The sequence below is a fragment of the Empidonax traillii genome, unplaced genomic scaffold, assembly GCF_003031625.1.
Source record: "Empidonax traillii isolate 1590-97213 ecotype Southwest subspecies unplaced genomic scaffold, ASM303162v1 scaffold569:size410440, whole genome shotgun sequence".
NCBI lineage: Eukaryota > Metazoa > Chordata > Aves > Passeriformes > Tyrannidae > Empidonax > Empidonax traillii.
This window is the reverse complement of record NW_020955762.1, coordinates 68,088-91,313: the sequence shown is the minus strand read 5'-3', so window position 1 is coordinate 91,313 and position 23,226 is coordinate 68,088. Positions and strand designations below refer to the sequence as shown.

At 38.4% G+C, this 23,226-nt stretch overlaps 1 protein-coding gene and 1 long non-coding RNA gene across 4 annotated transcripts; one reads left to right on the top strand and one right to left on the bottom strand.

The window, feature by feature from the left end:
* Positions 1–1,269: 1,269 nt before the first annotated feature.
* On the bottom strand, positions 1,270–4,685 carry LOC114064684. Its single transcript, XR_003572795.1, has 3 exons — positions 4,579–4,685; positions 1,683–1,832; positions 1,270–1,540 (listed from the first exon to the last, which is right to left on the bottom strand). It is a non-coding gene; the product is annotated as an uncharacterized LOC114064684 (long non-coding RNA).
* Positions 4,686–5,626: 941 nt separating this feature from the next.
* On the top strand, positions 5,627–18,016 carry LOC114064686 (dipeptidase 2-like). 3 transcript variants are annotated; one of them, XM_027897944.1, is made up of 11 exons: positions 5,627–5,848; positions 9,397–9,541; positions 10,327–10,453; positions 10,936–11,065; positions 11,399–11,540; positions 12,386–12,455; positions 12,959–13,135; positions 13,659–13,746; positions 14,318–14,393; positions 16,052–16,187; positions 17,423–18,016. In XM_027897944.1, the coding sequence occupies exons 2-11, from the start codon at positions 9,408–9,410 to the stop codon at positions 17,606–17,608; spliced, it is 1,266 nt and encodes a 421-aa protein (XP_027753745.1). In that variant the 5' UTR covers positions 5,627–5,848; positions 9,397–9,407; the 3' UTR covers positions 17,609–18,016. The 3 variants fall into 3 exon arrangements, with proteins under 3 accessions (XP_027753745.1, XP_027753746.1, XP_027753744.1); XM_027897945.1 differs by lacking the exon at positions 9,397–9,541 and having other exon boundaries at positions 5,720–5,848; XM_027897943.1 differs by lacking the exon at positions 5,627–5,848 and having other exon boundaries at positions 7,777–9,541.
* Positions 18,017–23,226: the final 5,210 nt, after the last annotated feature.

The following is a 23,226-nucleotide window of genomic DNA, read 5'->3' as shown; positions in this document are numbered from 1 at the left end:
GGGTGTTACAACTGCGTATGAGTTCTGTCTCTGTCTCTATACTCCTGTTGCATGTGGCCTAGCAAGATACCCTAGGACAACCTCTGTCAAGTGTCATCACAGCCAGAGGGAAAAAATGCCTCCTACTACTCCAGTAATCTGACAAAGTCCACATTTTTGCAGATTCCACAGCTCCCTGGAGTGCACTTGTATACATGTTCTCCCCATATGGCTCCCTCTTCCCTCCTCTTCCTCCTGAAACATTTTGTGAGCCCGATTTACATGTTAGTGGTGGAGTGTGTGGTAGAGAAGTTCTCCATGTGTATTCTGGCCAGCTTCTCAGCAGGAACTGGCGGCAGGAAGAACCTGCAGGTGAAGACTTGCCGGCAGGCCTTGTGGAAATTTTCTGAGAGGAAAGCATAAATCGTGGGGTTGATGCAAGAGTTCCCATAGGCCAAGCAGTGAGAGATAATGTGGAAGGTGAGGGAGATGTTGTTCAGAGGAAACTGCCCAAACTCTGCCCACATGGTGATGATATGATGTGGCAGCCAGGGGATCAGGAACACAGCAATCATGAGAAGCACTGTCTGCGCTGTCTGGAAAAGACAAGATCATATATTAAATGGTCACAGTAATCAAGTGAGTCTGTGGACTGAGTGAGTTTGCTTTCCTCTCTCAGGAGGGAAGGCAGCATAACACAGGCAACAGTGATGATTGCCAGGGGGGCAAAATGTGATAATATGAAAAGGATGGTAAAAACTAACCCTCCCTGGAAAACATTGATTGACTGGTTTCGGATCAAGCAAATAACTATAGGCAGTGGAGATAGTGCCGATAAAACTTCAAACAATACAAAGACTGCAACAGTAATGCTAACTACATTACATGTAAGAGAGGAAACAATATTCCCTGATATTTGGAGGCTGAGGAACCTTAAGGCTATTGAAGATAACTGTGGGGGAAAATAGGTTGCAAGGAAACATTGCAGAAAAAAAAAAAAAAAAAAGAGAGAGAGGAAGGAGGCAAGTCAAGGTGATATGTCAGGCTGGGTGTCATCTTAATATTTGTAATCCCTTTTGTGAACAGGTGGAATTTCATTCTGCTTTCCTTCCCTTTCCCTGCCTCAGGAAACTATTGTATACCAGGAGAGAATATGGAAAAGGTTGGATCTGCTATTTGGCTGGGTAACATGAGTTTACACTTACAAGACACCAAGAGTCTGGGATTGTTCCCTCCATTTAAACACTATTCTCATCTCTCTCACCCACCTTCGCATAGCAGCAGGAAAAAAGTTTAAAGACAGTGGCAGACAGAACACTTGAAACTTTTTTCATACACCTATATTATGTTAATTGCTTTTCTTAATCCAGAAGATACCATCCTCTGCTACCATAGTCTGGCTGTTATGTGAAGCATTCTCTGGAGACAGACTTAAGCCCCAGTGACCACTATAATGTGGCTGCACCTTCTTGCTGCTGATAGCACAGTATGAGTGACTGCACTGGATGAAATGTTTTGGTCCTTCCTGAGCTTTGTGATGTTCCAGTTCCTCGGAATAATTCTGAGAGTAAACAAAAGTGAAAAAACCCCCACAAATAAACAAACAAACAAAAAATACATTGGCCAAGGCACAGAAGTGTAATTTGCAATGCTGCATTCATGAACACTGGTCACCAAAAGATCTAGATTAGGTCTAGACTTACACTTTCACCTGTAGAGCTGTCAGCTGTGAGCACAGGGTAAAACATCTCCAAAACCAGTGTAGCTGCTATATTTTGAACATGAGCTCCAGTGAAAGAGGCAAAGGAATGAATAAGGACTCAAGCCTTGCTATAGGATTACCTGGATGTCATCTGCAGATCAGGCGATGCTGATGACTTTTAGGCATCTCCTCAAATCTCAAAGCCAAGCCTTTGAAACACTAATAAAAAATATCAACCCGTTATTAGATAACAAAAATGAAGCTGACTAAGTAGACTTGCTTGAGGTTTTCTCACTGATACCAAATGGATTGGCTCTTCTCAGAAATCCATGCTAAACAGGAAACATGGCATCCCGTGGAGATTACTGCCCTGCATGGCTGTGGATACCTAATGTCACAAGGGCAGCTACTACGTTAAATGGACTTACTCTTCCTGAAAAATTGAAGTGGGAAGTGGCAGAAACAGAGCTCTGAGAATTTTGATTTTAAACAGGAAAGAGTGCCTACATTGAAATCAGTCCCGAGTGGGGAAAGTACCTTTTTTCTGGTAAAGTTTCTGGAAGCCTTTTTAGGTTGAAATTTTCCAACTAAGTAGGAAACAACTTCTGCTGTCCACAAGTCTTCTGTGACCTTTTCTATTGCTCTTTAAAAAAGATTTTTGTTTTTATTTTCTTGGGTGGAGGAACAATCTCCAAATAAAAAAGCCAGCCCATCTGAAGCAAGCTAGTTTTGCATCCTGGTTCTCAGCGAGTCTCTAGTCCTGCCAATTAGCAATCTGTCAAATTACAGATTAAATATTATTTTAATTGGGAATCTCCTGCCACATTGTGGCAAAAACTTTTACCTTTCTTGAATCGGAGTTGAACTTGATACCTGATTCCTTTGTAGAACAAACATATAGCTAAACAAACATTTTGTTTGGTTTGCCTCACTCTTTGGGCATTATCAATTGTAAATATTACTATTATTTTAAAATTAGCATAGTTTAGATTACTAGATAAGCTTATTGCAGCTTTCTTTTTTTTTTTTCCCCCCTGCAGCTTCTTTCTCCATCTTTCTTTCCAAGGAAGTACAGAAATTAGTTCTGTCAGAGTATTGAGTGAGAAGAACACACAACAACGTTGGTATTTTTATAAAAAGTTGTTGCCAAGAGATACTAATGGGTGGCAGAATAGTATTCATTTGTGTTCATCCTGAAAGATATCTGCATTCATTATGGGCTATTTGCTTTCAGCTTTAGGAAACGTTCAACTTTAGCTTCCTTCTTAGGAGCTTTGGTTGAATCTTGATGTGCTTCATAAGGAGCCTTTTCTCTGTGAAGAGAACCTTATCTTTGTACTTCCTGTTTCTTTTGCATTTGGTAATAGGTGCCAACTGGTGTGGTTCTGTACTTATATATCCTGAGAGTATATGGCATCCCCTGAACAGTCTTCAGGATGCTGGTCAAATTAAGTCGTGAAACTGTGGCAGCTTCAGGCATCCACAAGGCAGAGCAACATGGGAAAAAGAGGTTTTTTACTGAGTTGGTTCTTAACCTCTTGATTTCCCAAGCTTAGATTAATATTTATCACAAGATCTTATCTGAGAAATATGTTGCAAACATGCTGATTTAAACAGATTAAAACTACCAAAGAACCTCCCATCACCACCCACTCCAAGTGTGAACTGACTTCATTTTAGGATCTGAAACTAATACTGACTAGAAGAAACAGATGGATTTCAATTTGCAATATTTAAGACTGCCTGTATTGCGATTTTTATGAAAACAGAAATCCTGGAACATGGGATTCCTCTGGTTCCTCTTCCTAACCTATTGTAACAGTTTCTAATTGAAACACTGATAGCCATACCGAGAAATGCCAAACTGAGAGCCTTGGAAATTGCAATCTTTACAAAGAAGTAAAACACCAAGTTTGAATACTTGATAAGCAAAACTTTCAAGACTGTGTTAATGTGGCTTGTCCCTAAGCAGTTACACTGCATGTGATTTTAAAGCTGATTTGCACACAAACCTATATCCATACCAAAAGCTGGAGCGCTATTATGTAGTGTAGATGAAGTAAGGAGTTGGTAGAATATTAGGATTTTTTTGGGAAACCAAATTGCAGTTTAAAATGACTGTCACAGTAGGCATCTACATTTGCAAATTCCTACTTTCCCAGCTGTAGTAATCTATAAATTAATCTGTGCTGGTTGTAAAAACACCAGTGGTTTGGAAGTGTAAGTATTGAAACTGATGAAGCTGCTCTGGGCTTGAACAAGCCTATCTAATGTGAAAAATAGTTCCAAAACATAATGTTATCCCTCTGTGTCCTGACAGCAGCTGGTATCTGTGTAAGTGCTGCAGTTATTTTATAGCTTCTCAGCTTGCTCCAAAATTGTGGATATAACATGATATAAATAGTGATAGCTATTATCAGGGAGAGACAGCTGTGTAACAACATTCTGGACAATGAAGATAGATCTTTGAATACTTACTAAGAGACCAGTCCTGCCGGATGGACTCTGCAGGAAGGATGTTCATCACAAATGCCACATTATAAGAATTATTATACACAAACACCTGCTAATGCTCATCCAGGCCTATTGGAAGAAAATTATAGAAGAAATATTACTATGGGCCAAAAGGAGAATTTGGCTTTTAGCAGCTTTAAAAATCAGTTAACTTCTGAATCTGCAAAGAGGTGAGCTGTTAAAAGCCCAAGGAGCTTAGTGGCTCAGCAAAAACTGTTCTTGAAAAAGGAGTTGGTGAGCTTAGTTTTTCTAGAGGCATGCAGAAACACAGAGTTTCAGGCAAAAATCAGATCAGAGATTAAACTTGACTTTGTGAGGAGAGAAAATTCAGAAAATGGGAAAAACAAATTGCAAGCAATGATGGTTATGTGATATTTACTTACTTTGGAAGATAAGGATGAGAATCTGAAAAGTTTAAAAGTAACAATAAAACATGAACTAGACCACAAATGGTTAATTAATCTGAACCTGTTAATTGCTGCTTTAAATTAAATATTTATCTTTTCTCCTGACACTTCATTTGTATTGCTCAGGGTTCTTCAGTCCACTGGAGTGAATGATAAATGTTTATAAGTGAAGTTCACCACATTAGCAAAATTCAGCAGAATTCCCAGTGATGTGGAGGTTTCTGTTTAAGTTTTCTGATTTGTGGGAACTAGAGGCTCGGTGATGAATGTATGTTCCAGTTAAGACATGACTTGCGCAACCGGTCTGTGGGAGTTTTGCTCATGAGATTTGGTCATTTCTCTGCAATCAAATCATAAACAAAAGCATAATACCCTTTTGGTTTTCTGTACAAAATATGAAGTGAAATAATAATTACGATAAGCAAACCTTACTTCTTCTGAAACTTTAGTATCATGGTTTTGCACATACTTCTTTGTTTACAAACTTTCAGCTCCCACAAAGGGAGTGGAAATTCCCATTAAGTTCAGAGACATAAATATCTTTTAAAAGGTCACCTGTACCTTGTGAACATTTTGACCTTTATAAATATCATATAATGGCACTGTAAGTCCTGATTAAAATACAGCAGGTATAGGTAGCAAGAGGTAGATGTTTTTGGCTTAGGTGTAGTCAAAATGAAGGAGCAAGCACTTGAACAGGGACCTGGAAAGTTTGTATAATCTCTTTACTTGAAGACATCAAAGCTTCCATTGGATGAAGGCCTGAGCAACCTGATCTAATTGTGAAGTTACCTTACTTGGGATCAGGTGGCTGAACTAGATGACATGCCCCCAGAAATCGCTTCCAACCTTAATTACTCTGTGACGAGAGGCACCTATTTCTGAACAATATAAACAGAGTAATTTTAAATGCCTCATATGCTAGTGAACAGATATACTAGGGACTGCACAGTCACGCTGTTACAAGAGGGAGGAAATGCCTGGTTTCTAACGGCACAGCACGAGGCTTGTGGGTTCTCACGTGGGTGGAGCTGAGCTGCAAGCTCGTTCACAGACCTTGCATCTCTGAGGGGGCAATTTCCAAACGCCTGTTGTGTGTGAAGCCTGTGGTGTGAGGTGAACTAAAGAAACAGAGGACGTTTCTTCCTTGCTGCTCTGATGCCAAGCAGACTTGGTGCCAAGCTTTAACAACTGGATCCAACACAGTGGAATGTGGAGTTCGACTCGGCTGCATTATCCTAAGACGGTAAACTGCTCCAGGGAGCCTTTAGATAAACAAACAAACAAAAAGCTATAAATGTAATGCTAACTTCCACTTTGCAACTCTGCTCAGTCAAGATGGAAAAAAGCTGTGCGGGTTTTGTATTTTAACAGGAGTGCTAATATACTGTGTTCTTATTTTTGTGTAGTGCTTGTGTTTTTGTAATTTAGACAGAATGGAGATTTGGTAATGTATAATTTCTTTTAGTAGCCAAACCACTAGAAGAACATGTAGGTACAGTTCCTGCTTAAAAATCTTCCTGAAAATTGCTATGGAGTTCATACAGATTGAAAAACAGTAAATATTTGAAACAAAATCTACAATGTGTAGCAGTTTTTATAGTATCAGAACAGTCTTATTATGTGAACAAAATTAGCTACTTTCTCATTAAGAATTTTGAACTGACAAATTATGTGGATTTCTGAAATAGCAGTTATCCTGTGCAAGGCCAGTAGCAGATAATAAGGTGTAAAATCCTAGTTTTCCCTTTGGAGTTGTTTTGTTGGGATTTGGCTGAGTTCTGGAGACTCAGATTGCAGATCTGAACAGCATTTTGGTTTGAGGAATTGGAAACCAAAACATGCCTAGAAAAACTAATTTACATATGTCGTGCTAAGGTGTCAGAATTCTGTTGCTTGGGAAGTTTTTTTACCTTTTCTTTTTAACATTTTGCATGCTGAGCTGCCAGAAACAAATGTAACTTTTTCTAGATTAGACATAGGTGTCTTTTTTTTTTTTTTTTTTTTTTTTCCACTGTGGTAACAAAGTCTGCATTTGTGGTAAAAGGGTAAGTCTGTATTTGTGCTTTGGCATTTGAGGGAAATCTCTATAGTTGCCACAAAGCAGAAAAGAAACGACTTCTGATTGTTCTCTAATCTTTACAGTTTTGTAGAAGTCCTGTTCCAATAAAGTTTTTGGGCCTCACAATGCATGCATATTTCTGATGCATATTTAAAGAAGAAAAACTTCCAAGACTGTACTCCTGTAAAGTAAAGATACAAGGATACTTTCCACCAAAAATGCCAAGGCAGTGGAAGGGATTCAAAAAAGGTTTATTCCCGAGGCAAGGACACTAAAAACTTACAAAAACCTCACAGTGCCCCGAGACAGCACCGGGCCTCCGGGGAAAGGCAAGTTCCGGCGCTCTTTCAGCACTTTTATCTTCTCTCTCTCCTCCCCCGCCCTCTGGCTTGAGGAGGCCCTGCGAATGTCTGCGAAGGAACGTTCTCTCTTCGGTATTCCAGAGAGAGAGGTCTCACTCACAGCTCTCCCTGCAACTTTCTCTGAAATACGGAAGGGAAAAAGAAAAAAGGCTTCCTAAGTGAAACGAGTACGACCTTCCTGTTACAAGTTTTTCTGAAAGTGCACCTATTCCTACAGCTTCTATCTGAGGAAGGATTTTGAGGACGGTTGTGTTTCTAGTAATCGCTCTTTCTCAAAATCTTTCCTTTGCGTGGCATGACTGGAATGAAACAAAGTGCTCTCTTTTAATTTGGAAAATGTGGGCAACGCATTTTTTCTTTGTATGGAAATACTGTAACTACCTCTAGGGCATTCCTTTTCCCCAGGCAGTTTGGGACAAGCTATCCTGCTTGTTCTTTTCTCTTCCCAGGAGATTCTGAAATGCCTTCCAAACATTACTGTATTTATTTACTTTTATTGCTGTTTGAAGCATTAAGTTTAACAGCATCATGTTTTCTCATTGTTTGATAGCACTTCATTACATTCTTTGCATAGATAGTGAAGGAATAGCAGGTTGGAAACCATGATTTGTAATACAGTACTAAAGTGGTTTCCAAGCAAGGGAACAGATAAACCTGACATGTCAGGAATGATGATTTAGAGCTGGTGATGGCAGAAGGAATTTCAAGCAAAAACTGAGAAAGGTTTGAAAGACTATCCTGATGACAAAGTGAATTTCAAAGTGTATATATATAATATGTATATATATCAGTGTATTTCCTCAAAAATATGCTTCATAGTATGATGCATGTGTTCTGCTCCTAAAAGTATGATTAATATTTATGTTTTACTAATTATATTTAATTATTACTTCAGGAAATAGGGAGAATCCATGCTTTTACCCATGGTTAGCAAGAAGGTTTTACCTAGGGTTCTGGTCACTTGGCGTTCTCTGTGCTGTTGCAACTAAGCTGCTGCCATGTTCTGAAGTAGGTAATTCAGAGCTACACTAGGATTATCTACAAGATATCAGCATAACTGGACTGTGGAGGGGATGAAACTTCTTCATTCGTCAGGATACATTACTATCTTGAGCAGTGAGCTCTATTTTAGTGCACTTTGTATATTTGATTTGGCACAATAATTCAACAAATTTGAGTATTAACGTAATGGCTGTTAAGTATTTTAATACAAAATAAGATGGAAAATAAGGACTTCAAATGGGATGAAAGGAATGCCATTCCTAACTGAGATTTGCTCCACTTATATAGCAGCTGTTTACTGAACCTTCTGCACTGAGGTCTGGCCTGCCTGCTTGAAAGGAGAGGAGGGGCCAGGCAGCTTGCCCATAGTTTTGAAGATGTTAAATGACAGAAGGATGCAGAAAAAGTGTGTTTTTTTTTTTTTTTTTTTTTTTACTGTGAAATTTTCCTTTAAAATCTGTCTATTTTACAAGACCAAACCGCCCTCATAGCATCCTCATATGGCAGATATGGCTATCCTGCTTCATAATAGCTCTGTTCTCCCTGAGGGCATTTGCCTCAAATTAGGATGTCACTCCCATGAATGAAGAAGGCAAGTGCTTCTCAGCTTTATAGCAAATGCTGCCAATAACTCTGAGTGAGTGGGGGTGGACCCAGTCTTTATTTGCAAAGGTATTTTCACCTCCTGGAAAATCTTACATTTACTTTACAGAGAACAAGAGTTATTTCTAATCTGTTCGGAAAAAATGCTTTTTTACTCACACGTGAAAGACTGTTGTCCAAGTGTTTGAGTACTGGATAAAAGTGCAGGAGATGCTCTGATTACTCTTGAAGTTGTTGTCACACCCACTTCCTCATGGAGATAAAGTGACCCTTTCAAGTTTGGCATGTATTGTCCTTGAGGACATATAGGTTTGGGAAAGTGTTAGATTTTAATAGATTTCCTCTGAAAATACTCTGATGGGCTGTTTGTTTTAAGAAGACAGTTTACTTGGAAGCAGTAATTTCTGGCTTTTTGGGAGGTCCAAGTCCAGGGTGTGTCAAGCTCACCCTGCCAGCTCTGACTGAGGAGTTGGTTCTCTTCAGCAGTAAGCTGGAGGTAGCAGCGGAGTTTAAGGAGTGGTTATATGTACAAAAGCACAATAGCCAGAGATCTTAAAATCTTTGGGAGAAGGCAGTGATTTCACAGTTTCCAATGCTATCTTCTCTTCTGTTTACTATTATTTCTTTATTTTTTTTCTTTCCTACTGTAGAATTCACATCAGCCTTACCAGAAGGAGAGGCATTTCGGCTCTCCAGCCTCCACAGACTGGAAATTTTGCTGTTTCATTGTCATCAGCGAATAATTGTGGTATCTCTTTGCTTTAGCAAACTGGAAAATGGAAATGAAGAGAAATACAACAAAGTTCATGTGGCTGTTGATGATCTTTTTTGATACTGTGCCATTAAGTTATGAGAAATCAATGAGAGAGAGAGCTATTGAGCTGATGCAAGATGCACGTTTAATTGATGGGTATATAAAATATGTTCAACTAAACTCTCTTTGTGAATCCTGACAAGTGAGGAGGAAATGTTGAAGTGTTTTTGGATCAGTAGAGACAGGCTGTTACCAGCAAATAGCACTTAGCTTCTGTTGCAATGATGTATCGGGAAGGAATTTTGTTTCAGAGGGTACTTATTATAGGATTGGGTTATTCTAAATACCTTTGTAATTTTCTGGTCAGGTGTCATGGTTTAACCCCAGCTGGCAACTAAGCCCCATAAAGCCACTTGCTCACTTGCCACTCTGAGGGAGAGGATCAGAAAAGGGGTAAAACTTATGGGTTCAGCTAAAGACAGTTTCATACAGAAAGCAAAGGCCACGCACAAGCAAAGCAAAACAAGGAATTAATTCACTACTTCCCATGACTAAGGTGTTCAGCCATCCCCAGGAAGCAGGGCTCCATCAAGCTTAATGGTTTTGTGGGATGACAAACACCATCACTCTGAATGTCCCCCCCCTTCCTTCTTCTTCTCCCCAACTTTATATGCTGAGCATAACTGGTACGGTCTGGAATATCCTTTTGGCCAACTGGGGTCAGCTTTCTCAGGTGTGTCCCCTCCCAACGTAAGGTACACCCTCAGCCTGCTCACTGGTGGGATTGGGGTGGGAAGCAGAAAAGAAGGGAGTCTTTTAAGCATCTATTGCTGTAAGGATTATTGGCAATTAAGAGTCTAAGGGAAGTGGAAGAAATTACATTTGACTTAGAAAGGGGACATCTTATTTCTATCACAAGCCCAATTTGTTTTCAATTCTAGCCACAATGACTTTGTACTGCAACTGAGAATACTTTACCAAAATAGAATCAGTAGAGTCAATTTAAGAGAACTCAACAAGACCCACACAAACTTTGTGAAACTTCAGGCTGGTTACGTGGGAGCTCAGGTAAGTACTGCCATGGTTGTGAGTCTGAGACCAAATTTTTACATTTGCCTCCTTCCCAATCATACAAGTACTCCTGGCCTTAGTTTTAGCTCTTTATATTGAAAAAGAAAAATACAATAAAACCAAAAAGCCCCTGACACTGTTTCATAACCTTTTTTTTTTTCAAAAGTTTGTATTTTATAATTCAGGTACCCTTAGTCAAAACAACAGTATTTGTTTTGTGATATATAAATTAAAGGAAGCTTACATCTGCTTTCCTGCACGTACTGTGCAGTAGCTGGGTATGTTAGGAGGTCTTAATCATGTCTGAAGTAGATGCTATTGTCTTGCATCATAAGTCGTCTTTTGGGGGAAAACTATAGTGGCAACTCCCTTGCAAACTGTAAGAAGTTATTTTGGTCTGTGCTTGTGAACTATTAGCAAATGGAAGTTTCCAAGTCAAAGCACAAATTATCTAGTTTACTTGTCAATGTCTCTTTCAGTTTTGGTCAGTGTATGTTCTTTGCAGCGCTCAGAACAAGGATGCTGTGCGTCTGACTTTAGAGCAAATTGATGTTGTCAAGAGGATGTGTAACAGCTATGAAGAGCTGGAACTTGTGACAACTTCCCAAGGTGATGCTCTTTCTTGTAAAAGAATTCGTAAAAACGTGATTGCAGGAGGTATGTATAAAAGACAGAGAGCTGCAAGCAGGCAAGTTATCCTGCTTTAAAGAGTAACTTTACCCCAACTTTTCCACTGAGCTGCAGCAACAGACTCTGTGCACCATCCAGGTCCACTGCAGTAGTGAGAATATTTGCCGATAAACATGTACTGCTATAAGCTCCTATTCGATGAAAATGTCAATATCATTGCTTGCAATTTCCAAAAACAATTGTTGCTCAGTAGTGCTGGCTTCTTATCTGTCATTATATTACTTTGGAATTATCTCCCTTTGTTGTTTCCAGGTATCTCTGAAAGTAGAAGGATTGCGTGTTTGATTGGAATAGAAGGTGGCCACTCCATTGACAGCAGTTTGGCAACGCTGAGGATGTATTATGACTTGGGTGTTCGTTACATGACTTTAACACATTCCTGCAATACGCCTTGGTAATTAATGTGCATTTTTTGGTGTGCCTGTCTAATGCAAAGAAGTGGCAGCTCTGTGATGGGAGAAATATGGATTCAGACACAGAGTTAACCTGTGAAAGACTCTGAACCAAGTCAAGGGTGATAGGTCTGGGGGGTAAATCATTTGCCATGTGTCAAGTGGGAGACTACATCTGTTATGTAGGACTTGTAATGATGACTTCTAAACTTGTTAACAACACAAAGATGGTAAATTTGCTATTCCTTTACTATATTAGGAAAGTTACATAGGGCAATATAGACAAAAAGAGAAGTACTAAAAATGCATATGATGTAGATAAAAGAGAGTAAATGCTATATAAGAACTCAGCTGTCAGCAGCCTTCGACACTGCCCTCTCTGGCCACCTCAAAAGCGCAGGTCCCATATGGCGCTACAGAGACGGATTTAGTTCCTATATCAGAATATTAGCACCTACTCTTTGCTGTATTGACAAAATACCTTCTTGTACTGACTGAGACAGGGGAATTGTGTACAGAGGACTGACAAGTAGGCTGGTGGGTAACTGACATGGCAGTGTCTCTTTGTTCTCTCATAGAAGGTTGTTTAATCAGAAAACTTCTGACAGTCACCTCTCTGCTTATCCTGCATTGCTTCACAAACATCAACATTCATGAACCTGAAAACAGTTATGAACAAAAAAAGCACTGCCCAAACAAGATACTTAATATGTAGCTCATTATCCCCACATTTGGCTATGTGATATGGTAAACATTTTTATTGTGCATAGCATAAGAGGTTTCAGTTGCTGACACTGTAGTCTCCATAATAATATGATGTTTCTCCTCCCTCACTCCCCTTTTTAAGGTCTGAATCATCATCTAAAGGAATACACAACTTTTATCCTAATGTTATTGGTCTGACTCCATTTGGCCAAGTAAGAATCTCTTTCTAATGCTAACCTGGGCAATCTGTCATGCAACTAACAACTTCTGGCCTTATCTTTTCAAGAGCAACTTTGTCATTAAAAATTAATTACTGGAAGTTCTTGATAGTTAGGAGGTGATTGGGGCTCAGTCAAACCAAATTCCCTGCAATGTTCTTTAGGGTAAAAGAAGCACTAGATTTAATTAGAACAATTGTTTTAATTCAGATCAGATGTATGAATTCATATGTAGAATCAGTGGGATGTGAATAACAGTTCAAATTACTTATTTTAGATTGACTAAGTTTTCTAAGTTTTGAGCGTGTGGTGGTCTACTAGCTACTTGTGAGTGAATAAATTACTGTTAAAGTAATAGGTATAGAGAAAACAATACTGGCATAGCATGCTTAGGACTAGCTGACAGCTGCAGAGTTAATCTGTTTACAGATATCTGCTAAACAGTTTCCTTTAAGGAAACTTTATACTGACACTGTTTTCCTGTACATCTGTTTTAGGAAGTGGTAAAGGAGATGAATCGCCTTGGTATGCTGATAGATTTATCTCATACTTCATATTCCACAGCAAAAGCTGTACTGAATATCTCAAAAGCACCAGTAATTTTCAGCCATTCATCAGCATTTTCTGTTTGTAATCACTCAAGAAATGTCCCTGATGATATCCTCCAGGAACTGGTGAGCAATATCGATCTTGGTTTTGTTTTGTCATTTTTTGATGGAAGGTATTTGTTGGTCTTGCTTCTTGGGGATTTTCGTTTTTGGTTTAATGGCAATGTTTGGCTAGGCTGAGGCAAACTTGTGCATTCAAGTCATAGTGTTTACTTTTCACCTTCTCACCTCTGAATTTGATTTAGAAGCAGATTCCTGAGCAGCAGGTTACATATTTGCTTCTGAGAGATTTTCTTTGGGTTGTCTTTAGTCTTTGACTACAAAAATTAAGTGTTTGCAAATACTTTGAAATTCTGATTGAGTTTGTTTGATGGAGGCACTGCATTTCTGCTGATTCAGTCTACATGAGAGTATAATGAACCCAAGGGAAGAGACAGGGAGGCAAAGCCTTGTGTTGCCATCTGAGCTTTGACTTAGAGTGTTGCGGTGCTCAATTATGGATGGACATAGAAGGTTCTATATAGGATGCCCATGAGGTTTGCAGGGCACATGAGTGTTCACTCATCACCTGTCTCTTCATATCTTTCAGAAAAAGAACAAGGGAATTATCATGGTGACTTTCAATGCAGATGTACTGGCCTGTGGCAGAAACGTTGTTAATATTTCTACCCTTGCAGGTTTGATGTCAATGTAGTTTTTGTTGGTTCAATGAATTCATACAAATTCTATGAATTTCCTGGTGTGTGCATAGTTTTTGAGGTTATTAAAAAATGCATGTTTAGTCCTTCCACACTTTAGCCAAACTCTAGGTATTTTTAGTGCTAATAGTCATTAAACAATAACAAGAGGTACAAGGCGAGTGTAGCTGCAGGACATGACGCTTACAAAAGGAGCCAAGAACCATTAATCCCAAAGTAATTGTTACTTTCTGGAAAGCACCTTAAGCCTATGTCATTAAGAGTAGAAAATGTGAGTATATAGTGGATAATGGAAATTCTATTTGTATAATTGGGCTACTTATTGGGAACAGATATGCTGTGATGATCATGTCTCTTTCCTCATATGCATTTCATCAGTGTAGCTGTTATTTTGAATTGCTGCCTGATGGGATATCTTTTGACGTTTTAAAAAAGGATTTGATTGAGGATCCACAATCAAGGTGAACAGCCTTGTTCCAATATGTGTGAACTGTAATATTTCTCTTTTGCTGGATGCTTAGATGTTGTTTTCTTTGGTATTTTCTTTCAGATCATTTTGACCACGTGAAGAAAATTGCAGGTTCGGAATCAATAGGAATTGGTGGTGACTATGACGGAGTGGCACGGTTAGTAAAATTGTACATATGTTGACATGTCCTCCTTAAATTATGAAGGTTTTTATTAATTTAAGGGGGAAAAAAAGGCAGACTAAAAGAGTGGGATCAAGTTCTCTTGTGAGGAGCACTAAACGAAGTTTTATGAAAGATGAGGACAATAGTTCCTTTGTAGAACTGCATGAAGCAGTGCTACAAATGTGGAAATGGATCATAATGCCCTTGAACTCTGCATTTCTGTGTTCTAAAAGGTGTTTCGTGCCTAAAAAAACCAGTAATAGAGGTTGTTTTTATCCAAAAGCCATAGATAAATGACAGAAAAGCTGCCTCAGCCTTTGGATGCTAAATGGTCAGCCTACAGAGATGCTGCAAAACTCTTTTCCTCCACTATCCTTCGGGAAAGCCAAAAGTGTTTTGGTGCTGTGAAACTGCTCCTGCTTTTGGGGCTTGGGAAGTATTTCAAGCAAGCAGAGAATGGTGAACAGCCTGCATAACCTCTCCTCACTCTCGGGCTAGTGTTGTTACAGCACAGGAAATAAATACAGATTAGGTGGCATTTGCTGATGTAACCCTAAACTTTTTTTTTTTGCTTTTTATCTTTCGGTTTCCTCATCATCTCCTTTTTATTTTTTTTTTCTTCTTCTGGGGTCAAACATGCTTGGGAGTGAAAGTCAGAGTCAGGCTCCCATCTGAAAAATATGATCACAAATCCAGTGTGTCTGCTCCCATGATAGCTAGCCATAGGTCTGAAGCTGTAATGTTAAAAATAAAAACACAGTTTGCAACAAAAGGACACATTTTATTGCATGAATTTTCTGAAAGGTCATAAATCAAATTGGTGATGGCATGGTTAAGGTCCTATCTCTTGGTAGTACAAATTTCTTGAGATATGCTTGTCACCGCACACCCACAGAACAGAAAAATAACAAAAATATTAGTTATCTCAAAACAATGTCACAGTCTCATGAAAAGAAAATTTTAAACAGCTGTTTAATGCAGGTTTTGAAGCTTCTATTTCTTTTTATTTTGACAAGAATTAGCACAAGACATAGATCAACTTTGCTTATTGTAATTTCTTCAGTAGAAGGCTCTGAATAAGTTGCTTTTCACTTCCTAAATGGCTGAATTCAAACCAGTATTATTATTCTAATTATATTCCCTTTGGAAAAACTACTTTGCAACCAACAAAGTCTACAAAATTGCCTGCAAGTCCCCTGCTCATCGTGAGTTTGCAGGTTTCCTTTTGTTCACAAGTGCATTGCGCCAACTCCATCTGTGATGCAGCTGTTTCCTCTTACTCTCAAGGCCAGATGTAAAGAGTGGATTAATGCACACATGAGTTTCTGTTGGGTTCTTTTTTTCCTTTTGTTCTAGTATCTTCCCATGCTGTTGTTTTGCCTATACATTATATACATGCTTATATATTATGCCTATGCATCTTCATTCCAGAATACACAGTTGTGTTCTGTTTATGGGATCCTGTGTGCAGAAAATACCTTTTGTTGTGTCCCAGTCCTGCTTCTGTTTGTCAGTTGAATTCTCAGAGGAAGAATTGGGTCCAAAGTGAGCTCACTCCAAAAGTCAATATATGCAAAAGACTAATTAAAAATATTGTTCTAAATTTTTTCAGTGATGGATGTTGAATGTTCTTGTGTGACTTTTGCCAACAGTTTCCCCGAGGGATTGGAAGATGTCTCTAAATACCCTTCTTTGATTGAGGAACTTCTTAGAAGAGGATGGAATGAAACTGAACTGAAAGGAGTGTTAAGGGAGAACTTCCTCCGTGTCTTCAGGGAAGTGGAAAATGTAAGATTAAACCCCAAACTGAATCTTGATTCTTACTAAGAGGGAGAGAGGAACAGTTGGTGCCCTGTTGTTTATTTTTTGGATGGGTTTTTTCTTTGTTTGTTTTTTGTTGTTGTTGTTCAACGAGAGATGTAAGGGAATGTAAGCACCTAATTCACTAATTCCAAACGCTGGGAAAGAAACCAAGATGGCAGGAAAGCATTGGCAGAATAAAGGAAAGTGAGAGAGAGCAGACAAAGCTCTTTGGAAGTTTTTCTCTTTGCAGTAATCTGATAAATCCACATCAGTGACTTCTAAATAGAATCACTTCATGGTTTGGAGAAACTGCGGATGTACCAGCATCACAGTCTGGCTGTGTTCACTGGTGCAGTAAGGAATGTTGACTCCTGCAAATCAATTTAATTCTTGTCATGGGATTGGGCTACTATCCAAAAGGCTCCTGCCACGACCAGGTCACTAAGAGGCTATAAACACAACAACTAGATAACAATGAGCTTCAAACGTAAATGGTAGAAGCAAATCCAAAAGGATGAGTGAGGAGAGGAGGGAAGGAGACCATATAAGATTAAGGACCCCCTCAGTGGTAACTCTTTCAAATGCCTCTGTTGAAATTTCCAGACTGCTTCCTCCTGCTGTTTTTATTAACAGGGATAAGTAAGTAGATATTATACACAAAGCCTTATAGACAACATATATTTCACAGTGGTCTTTCTTCCACTTGTATTTTTGGGGTATGTTAGATGAACAAAAATCTGGGAAATTTGTTCTATTCCAGTTAATCTGCAAAAATAGCTATATAATGCCAAGTTCATCAGGTGACAGACATTATGAAGAGGCTCAAATTCATCATACCTTTCCAATCTGTAAGATTTAATAATATTATTTTTCTTTCTAAATTAGAGATGTTGAAACCCTGTCTTGAGAGTACAGGGAAGAAAGCTCATGATTTTTTTTGCCTAACATTTCCCAGCTAATGCATCCATATGTAGAGGGAGCCAAGACAGAGCAGCCAGACCTGTGCCTCTTGCCTGTTATGTATCTGTACTGAATTTTGAGAAGTGTTTGTTAGGAATGCAAACAACAGGGTAATGATGTTGATTTCTTCACATTCAGAAGTGGTTTTGCAATACAGTTTGAGTTGGGTAACTTGAAATAGCATTGAATTTGCTAGCTGCTTAAAGCTTCTGGTGTTGTGCCAGTCTGACTTTCAGGGGCAACCTTTTGAATTCTTGTAGGTGCAGAACATTAGTGGAGTAATGGACGTAGGTGAAAGTGAAACTCTACAAGAAGTACAAAATTCCTGTCGCCTCGACCTACATAATCCTCGGATTGAGCCAGCCAGGTCCTTTGTATTTCCTTCTGTGGCACAACCCTTTAGTCTGACACTTGTATCGTGTTTAATGCTGTATTATGAATCATAAGGTCTATGAAGTCTAGAGAGAGATTTATGGAGTAATTTGCAATGCAGCTCGTTATCTTTTTGTATTTTCTTAATATGTAAGTATAGCTTTATACTAAATTTTCAATATAATTTCTACAAAGTCACCTGCAAACTTGAAAATTAATGTAAATTTTAAAAGATGTATCAAAAGCATTTATAATTTGAAGTGATACTGTATCATCTTGGCTAGACCAGGACCAACATTGTTAATAGAATTTATTCAGATCTAATGAATTCTGTAATACACAATACATAGTTTTGGCACCTGTATTGTGGCACTTGCTATAAATACTGGAGTACAGAATCAGCAGTTCCACACAGGAATTAGAGATTATGATTAAGACAGATATGCCAAGATGTTTTCAGATATTACTTTTTCTTAAATCGTATAGCTCACTCAGAGGACCACCATACATGGAGAAAAGAGCTTTTTTGTTTGTTTGTTTGCTTGGGGTTTTGGTTTTTTTTAAGATGACGAGATGGAAGACTAGGCTATTTTGATTTGGGTTTCATGCCTACCACTAGGTTAGAGATCCATCCTGCAGTACTGAACTCTTTTGAACCCTGACTGGGACAGTGGGCAACTGAAGAGTTCATGAAGGGTGAAAGTAGATCTGCATTCAAATACAGGTGAACAGGCAATGTTGTTGATAGTTTTCTATAATTTGGGAACTGCTGTTTGCTGCATGTTCATGAAGATGGGAACAAGAACAAACCAGGACAAAGAAGGAATTCTGGCTAGTCAGAGGGTTGCAGAAATCTTTTTCACATTTAAACAATTATCCTTATCAGTAACAGGTTTTATTACTTCATTTTTATTCTAGCAGGTTAAAATCAGACCATTGCTTGACTGGCATCAGAACTTGCTTTACTGGTAAATTATGAATTAAATAGGGAATGTTTACTTCCCATGAGTATTTCTTCTAATAGGTTCATAAACAATTGGAAAACTGCCATCCATGATCCCTTTCCATAGAACTAGTACTCTGATAGTTGCTTCATTCAATACTTGAAATGTAAGATGCTTCCTTATTCCTTTCAGTTGTTTTCTTTATATTATGTTGTCACTTTACTGCCTGCTAATTTTTACTCTTTTTTTTCTCATGCTACAGCATGGATTAAAAATATATATATTGCTTTTTTTTAAAGATACAGGTAATACTTTTATATGACTTGTCTTATCTATAATGTATTGCACTTATTTGTTTGACTGCTTTGTGCAATGAGTAATTTTTAACCTTGTGACAAAACAGATGTGACACTTAAATAAAATATTGTTTAAAATTCTGTATGGATACTGGTGTAATATCACAAAGCACTGTAGATGTTCAGAAGTCCATGCCCTAAAAGAACCATGCAACTCTGCTGCAGAAAGAAAGCCAGAGTATCATGAGGACTCTAGTCTTCAGAGCGAAGGTAGGAGAAAGTCAGGGAGGTTTAACCCTAGAGCATCCTGGATGTAGGCAGTCAGCCTCATCTAAACTGAGATACTGCTGAATCTGTCCAAGCAAGTGCCTATGGACAGGGAACATGGCTGACTCAGTCACTGCAGTGAGTTCATGGTGTGTTACCTGCAGCAATTCCCATGGTCAAGCCACTTAAGCCATGGAAAACAAAGCTTATGGGGAACTAGCCAGGTTGCCTGAACCAAGTTGATACTGTCTGCCTCACAGCACTTCTCACAGATGCGTGACAATCTGGAAGTCCCTTTTCCATTACCAATTACAATGTTAATTCAGAATGCTTCAAATTAGCGGCTTGTGTGAAACAATATCAGAGGGCAAAATCACCAAGAAATGGGAACTTGTGTACTGATTATGCACATTATTTAGCTTATCTAATAGATGCAGCTAGTTGATTTTCCTTAAACGATCAAACCCACACAGCTTGAAACATGGTAGAAAGGCATCTCAGATGAATTTAATTTCAAAAGTAAAATCATGTAAGATGCTGCTGTGACTGCTCTCGGAAAAACTAGAGTTACTCTTCACTCTGAGTGTAGTGACTCCAGTCCTACTGATAGCAACCTGTAGTAGTAGTCACAACAGTGCACTTGTGACAGGTACAGCATTAAATGACTGCTTTCTGCCTCGCAAAGGGGAGGATGATTCACCCTGCAATTGAATGCCTTTTCTCTGCACCAATTAATAACAGCCATTTGCACTGGGAATTTGAATGCATGCTGGCTCAGCTGGCAGATTCTATTATGGGTGGTGGTATCAGTGAAGTTATAACTGAGATACAAACTTTGTCATAAGCTTTGCTGACTGCCAAATGAAACAATGCAAGTCGTGATTTACCTCTTCTAAATAACAAGTTGTGCTAACAGAAATTCTGAAAATATTTATGCCTATTTCTGTAAATCTTAAAATCTATGTACTATGAGGTACTTTGGGCTGATTTTCTAAATAATACCCAAAGTTCAAGGCATCTTAAACAATTGAAGGTTCATGCTTTAACATGTGTGATATGAACAGCCAAAAATTACAGGCATAATATTGATGCAGACTCTTGATTTGATTCTAAAAGATTGACACCAGGACTGAGTACTATCCTTTTTCAGACTAATGGACTGTAGCATCCAGAAAAAATAAATTATTTCAGTTCCCAGTTGTCTCATCTGGGCAAGTGGTGATGCTAGAAACCAAGCCTCCAAAGTCTATTCATGTTATGAATAACCTGTTATGTAAAATTTGTGTAGTTCAATTTCTGTGTCCAATTTCTACCCAGCAGGTGACTTGTTTGGGCCATGGAAGGACTCCTGCATGTTTTACATTGCATATAGACTACCAAAAGGTGCCCCTGCTTATTACCATCAACATTCCTTCTTGCATGTCATTGAGCTGCTCAAAATATATACCAGTATATTTCTGTGTTTCAAGTTCAGCATACATTGTGCATTAAGTCTAACCACTTATATAAATGCAAGTTTATTAACTTTGCACATAAAGTTCAGTAGGCTTCTGCTCCACAGAACCAACTTTGAAAAGCCGGTAATCATTACATCCCCCTCCCCTCTGGAGTGCCACAGCAGTTTATGCCAGTGTCAGCTCTGGCTGCTATGTGGCACTCCTGCTCTGTTTCTTGGCTGCATGTTGTCTCCCTGTCCCCTGAGACAGCAGTGGTGTTTGTGCAACTATACAGTAGGCCGGTTCAGGGAACCGGTCTAGCTGCAACCTGTTTTCCTCTGTCAAGGAATGAGTTTCCTGCTGATCATGTCAGTGATTGGGTTAACTGTGCTCAGTGTTAGAGGAGGGGAGGAGGGAAAAAGCAAAGTGAGACTGCAACAACTTGGATTTCTTCCATTTGCTATTGAAAGCAGCAGCTCTGTTCTTCCCTGGATTTATACATATGGAAATGATCAGATTGTTTCAGATTCTGAAAATATAACAAGTTGAAACTACCAAAAAAAAAAAAGAATAACCAAAGAGTCTTCCCACTAACAGTGACTTTAATTTACTCAAGATCTGTTGGATTGAATTTTCAGAGCCAGAGCAGCATGTTAGTGAATCTGCTGAACTATTGTCAGAACAGGCTGTGATGCTGGATAACCCTTCTTGAACTGTTCTGGAAGGCTTGATTCAGTGTTTCAAGAATTGTTTTTCTTTCTTTCTTTTTTTTTTTTTTTTTTTTTTTTTTTTTTTTTTTTTTTTTTTTTTTTTTTTTTTTTTTTTTTTTTTTTTTTTTTTTTTTTTTTTTGGTCTTGCTACCTTACCTACAAACTTCATACCTATGTAGAAGAACCTCAGATGGGAATGATTGTTTTGGTTCTCCTATAATTTTATTTTTTTAAAGTTCTGAAACCAGAGATTTTTACTAACCTTCATGTTTATTCATAATGTCATCAGGAAATGGGAAGAAAATAGAGGAAAAACAAAATTTTTGGTAACGGGAAGCAGTTTCGTTCCATTTCTGTATTTCACAAATGTCCAGGATCTTTGGTGACTGAGACAGAACCTCTCAGTCCAGTATTATCAGATGAGCTGCTTGTAGCCTGTTTTGTTTCCTGGCACTCAGATTGCAAAGGTGTCAATTCTTTCCACAGTGTCTGCACTTTTTGCACTTTTTGAGAAATTCCTACAACCCATAAGGTTCTTTTTTTTTTTTTTTTTTTTTTTTTTTTTTTTTTTCCCCAAAGCAAAAACAACCACTGACCCCTCTTTTACTTGGTCAGTTGCTTCCCTCATGAGTCAACAAATAATGGAGAGGAAGAAAAAGCAAGATAAACAAAGATCTGCATTTAGCTTAAACCAGAGAAATGTTGCTGCTTCTGATCAAGGCTCTGGCCTCAACAATCAGAACTCAGGTGAGAGGGCACTTAATTTTGCTCTGTTTCTGTTGCTTCTCCCCAGATGGTTTTGTAAACTACATTAGGATGATTCTTTCCTCTTTATATCAGGTATTTTCCTGTGAAGCCCATTGTCAGCACCTGGTCTATATGTTGTCATAAAGCACTTCTTTCTCCAACTCTGCAATGAAAGGAAAGTACAGAGCTCAGGAAGCAAAAATTCAATGTCCCCCTGATGGTTGTTGCTGAGAAACAAAGATCAAAATATCTGAGATTAAAACTGAAGCTAATACAGTTTTTGTCAGGCAATTCAAAAGAAGGTCCTTTTAGTCTGTAATACAAACATTTGAAAGAAAAGCTTAGTACAGTTTGAAAAATCCATTTGTATTAATTTCTCTGAGTGTCCTGTAGTTAAAATCAACATCTAAAGAATCTTGTCTAGGCCTGTGCTCAGTTTTTTTCTCTGAGCCCTTTATTAAAAATTAATGACAAAATGTCTGATAGACCATGACAAGCCTATCCGTGCTAAAAATGTAACTGATCTGAAAATGGACCCTTTAAAAGAAGATAAAACGACAACAAAACACTAAGTAGTACTTTTCCCAGCATCTTAATTCTACACAGAAAATTACTGCAGTGTTTAAAAAAGATTGTTGTAGGAAACTTTGATACAGTTCTTATTTGAATTTGCAGAACCTCACTGAGTAGGAAAAAAAAGGTATCTAAAAGACTAAGCAACTTTCCAGTTTCCAAAGATGAAATTAAAGTATCTTTATATAAATGGCTATTCCATGTATCAAATACAGTTCTAAGCAATTTTGTAAGTTAAGCAGAAGTTCCTTGAAGTAAATAAATTTTGAAGGTAAGTGGCACCATAGTGTCCTCTTGTGGTCTTTTAATGTTTAAACTGTGACATGTTTTCTAGAAGAACAGCAAAATTTTCAGTTGCCTTTAGCATAAGAGCTCCTCTATTACTATAATGTGGCTTTTCCTTGCTTTACTTTTCTCCTGGAAATGGCATATGGAGGATTTCACGTTGTGTCTCCTACAAGCATTGACTACCACCCCCCCATTTTTCATATGTACATGCACGTGTTGTGGTCTTCTCCAAAGGACCTCTTCCAGCCACTGCCTATCTTTGTCATGGGTGAACTAGATCCTGGTCTTTGTTAGTCACAACCTTTGCAGCCAGGTTGCTAATTTCCATCCTGCTTTGTCCACAAGGCTGTTGTGATCCTCGGATGTGGAGAAGCAGGAATGTGCTGAAAATTGAAGTCCACTGTCGTGAAATGCCTGTCATGAACTTGCAG

What these genes read in the sequence shown, in the direction of transcription:
- LOC114064686 (XM_027897944.1), top strand. Translation starts at nt 9,408, where the DNA reads ATGGAAATGAAGAGAAATACAACAAAGTTCATGTGGCTGTTGATGATC. An exon ending in CTGGTTACGTGGGAGCTCAG is followed by an intron (nt 10,454 to 10,935) that starts GTAAGTACTGCC and finishes TGTCTCTTTCAG; the next exon opens with TTTTGGTCAGTGTATGTTCT. An exon ending in ATGATATCCTCCAGGAACTG is followed by an intron (nt 13,136 to 13,658) that starts GTGAGCAATATC and finishes CATATCTTTCAG; the next exon opens with AAAAAGAACAAGGGAATTAT.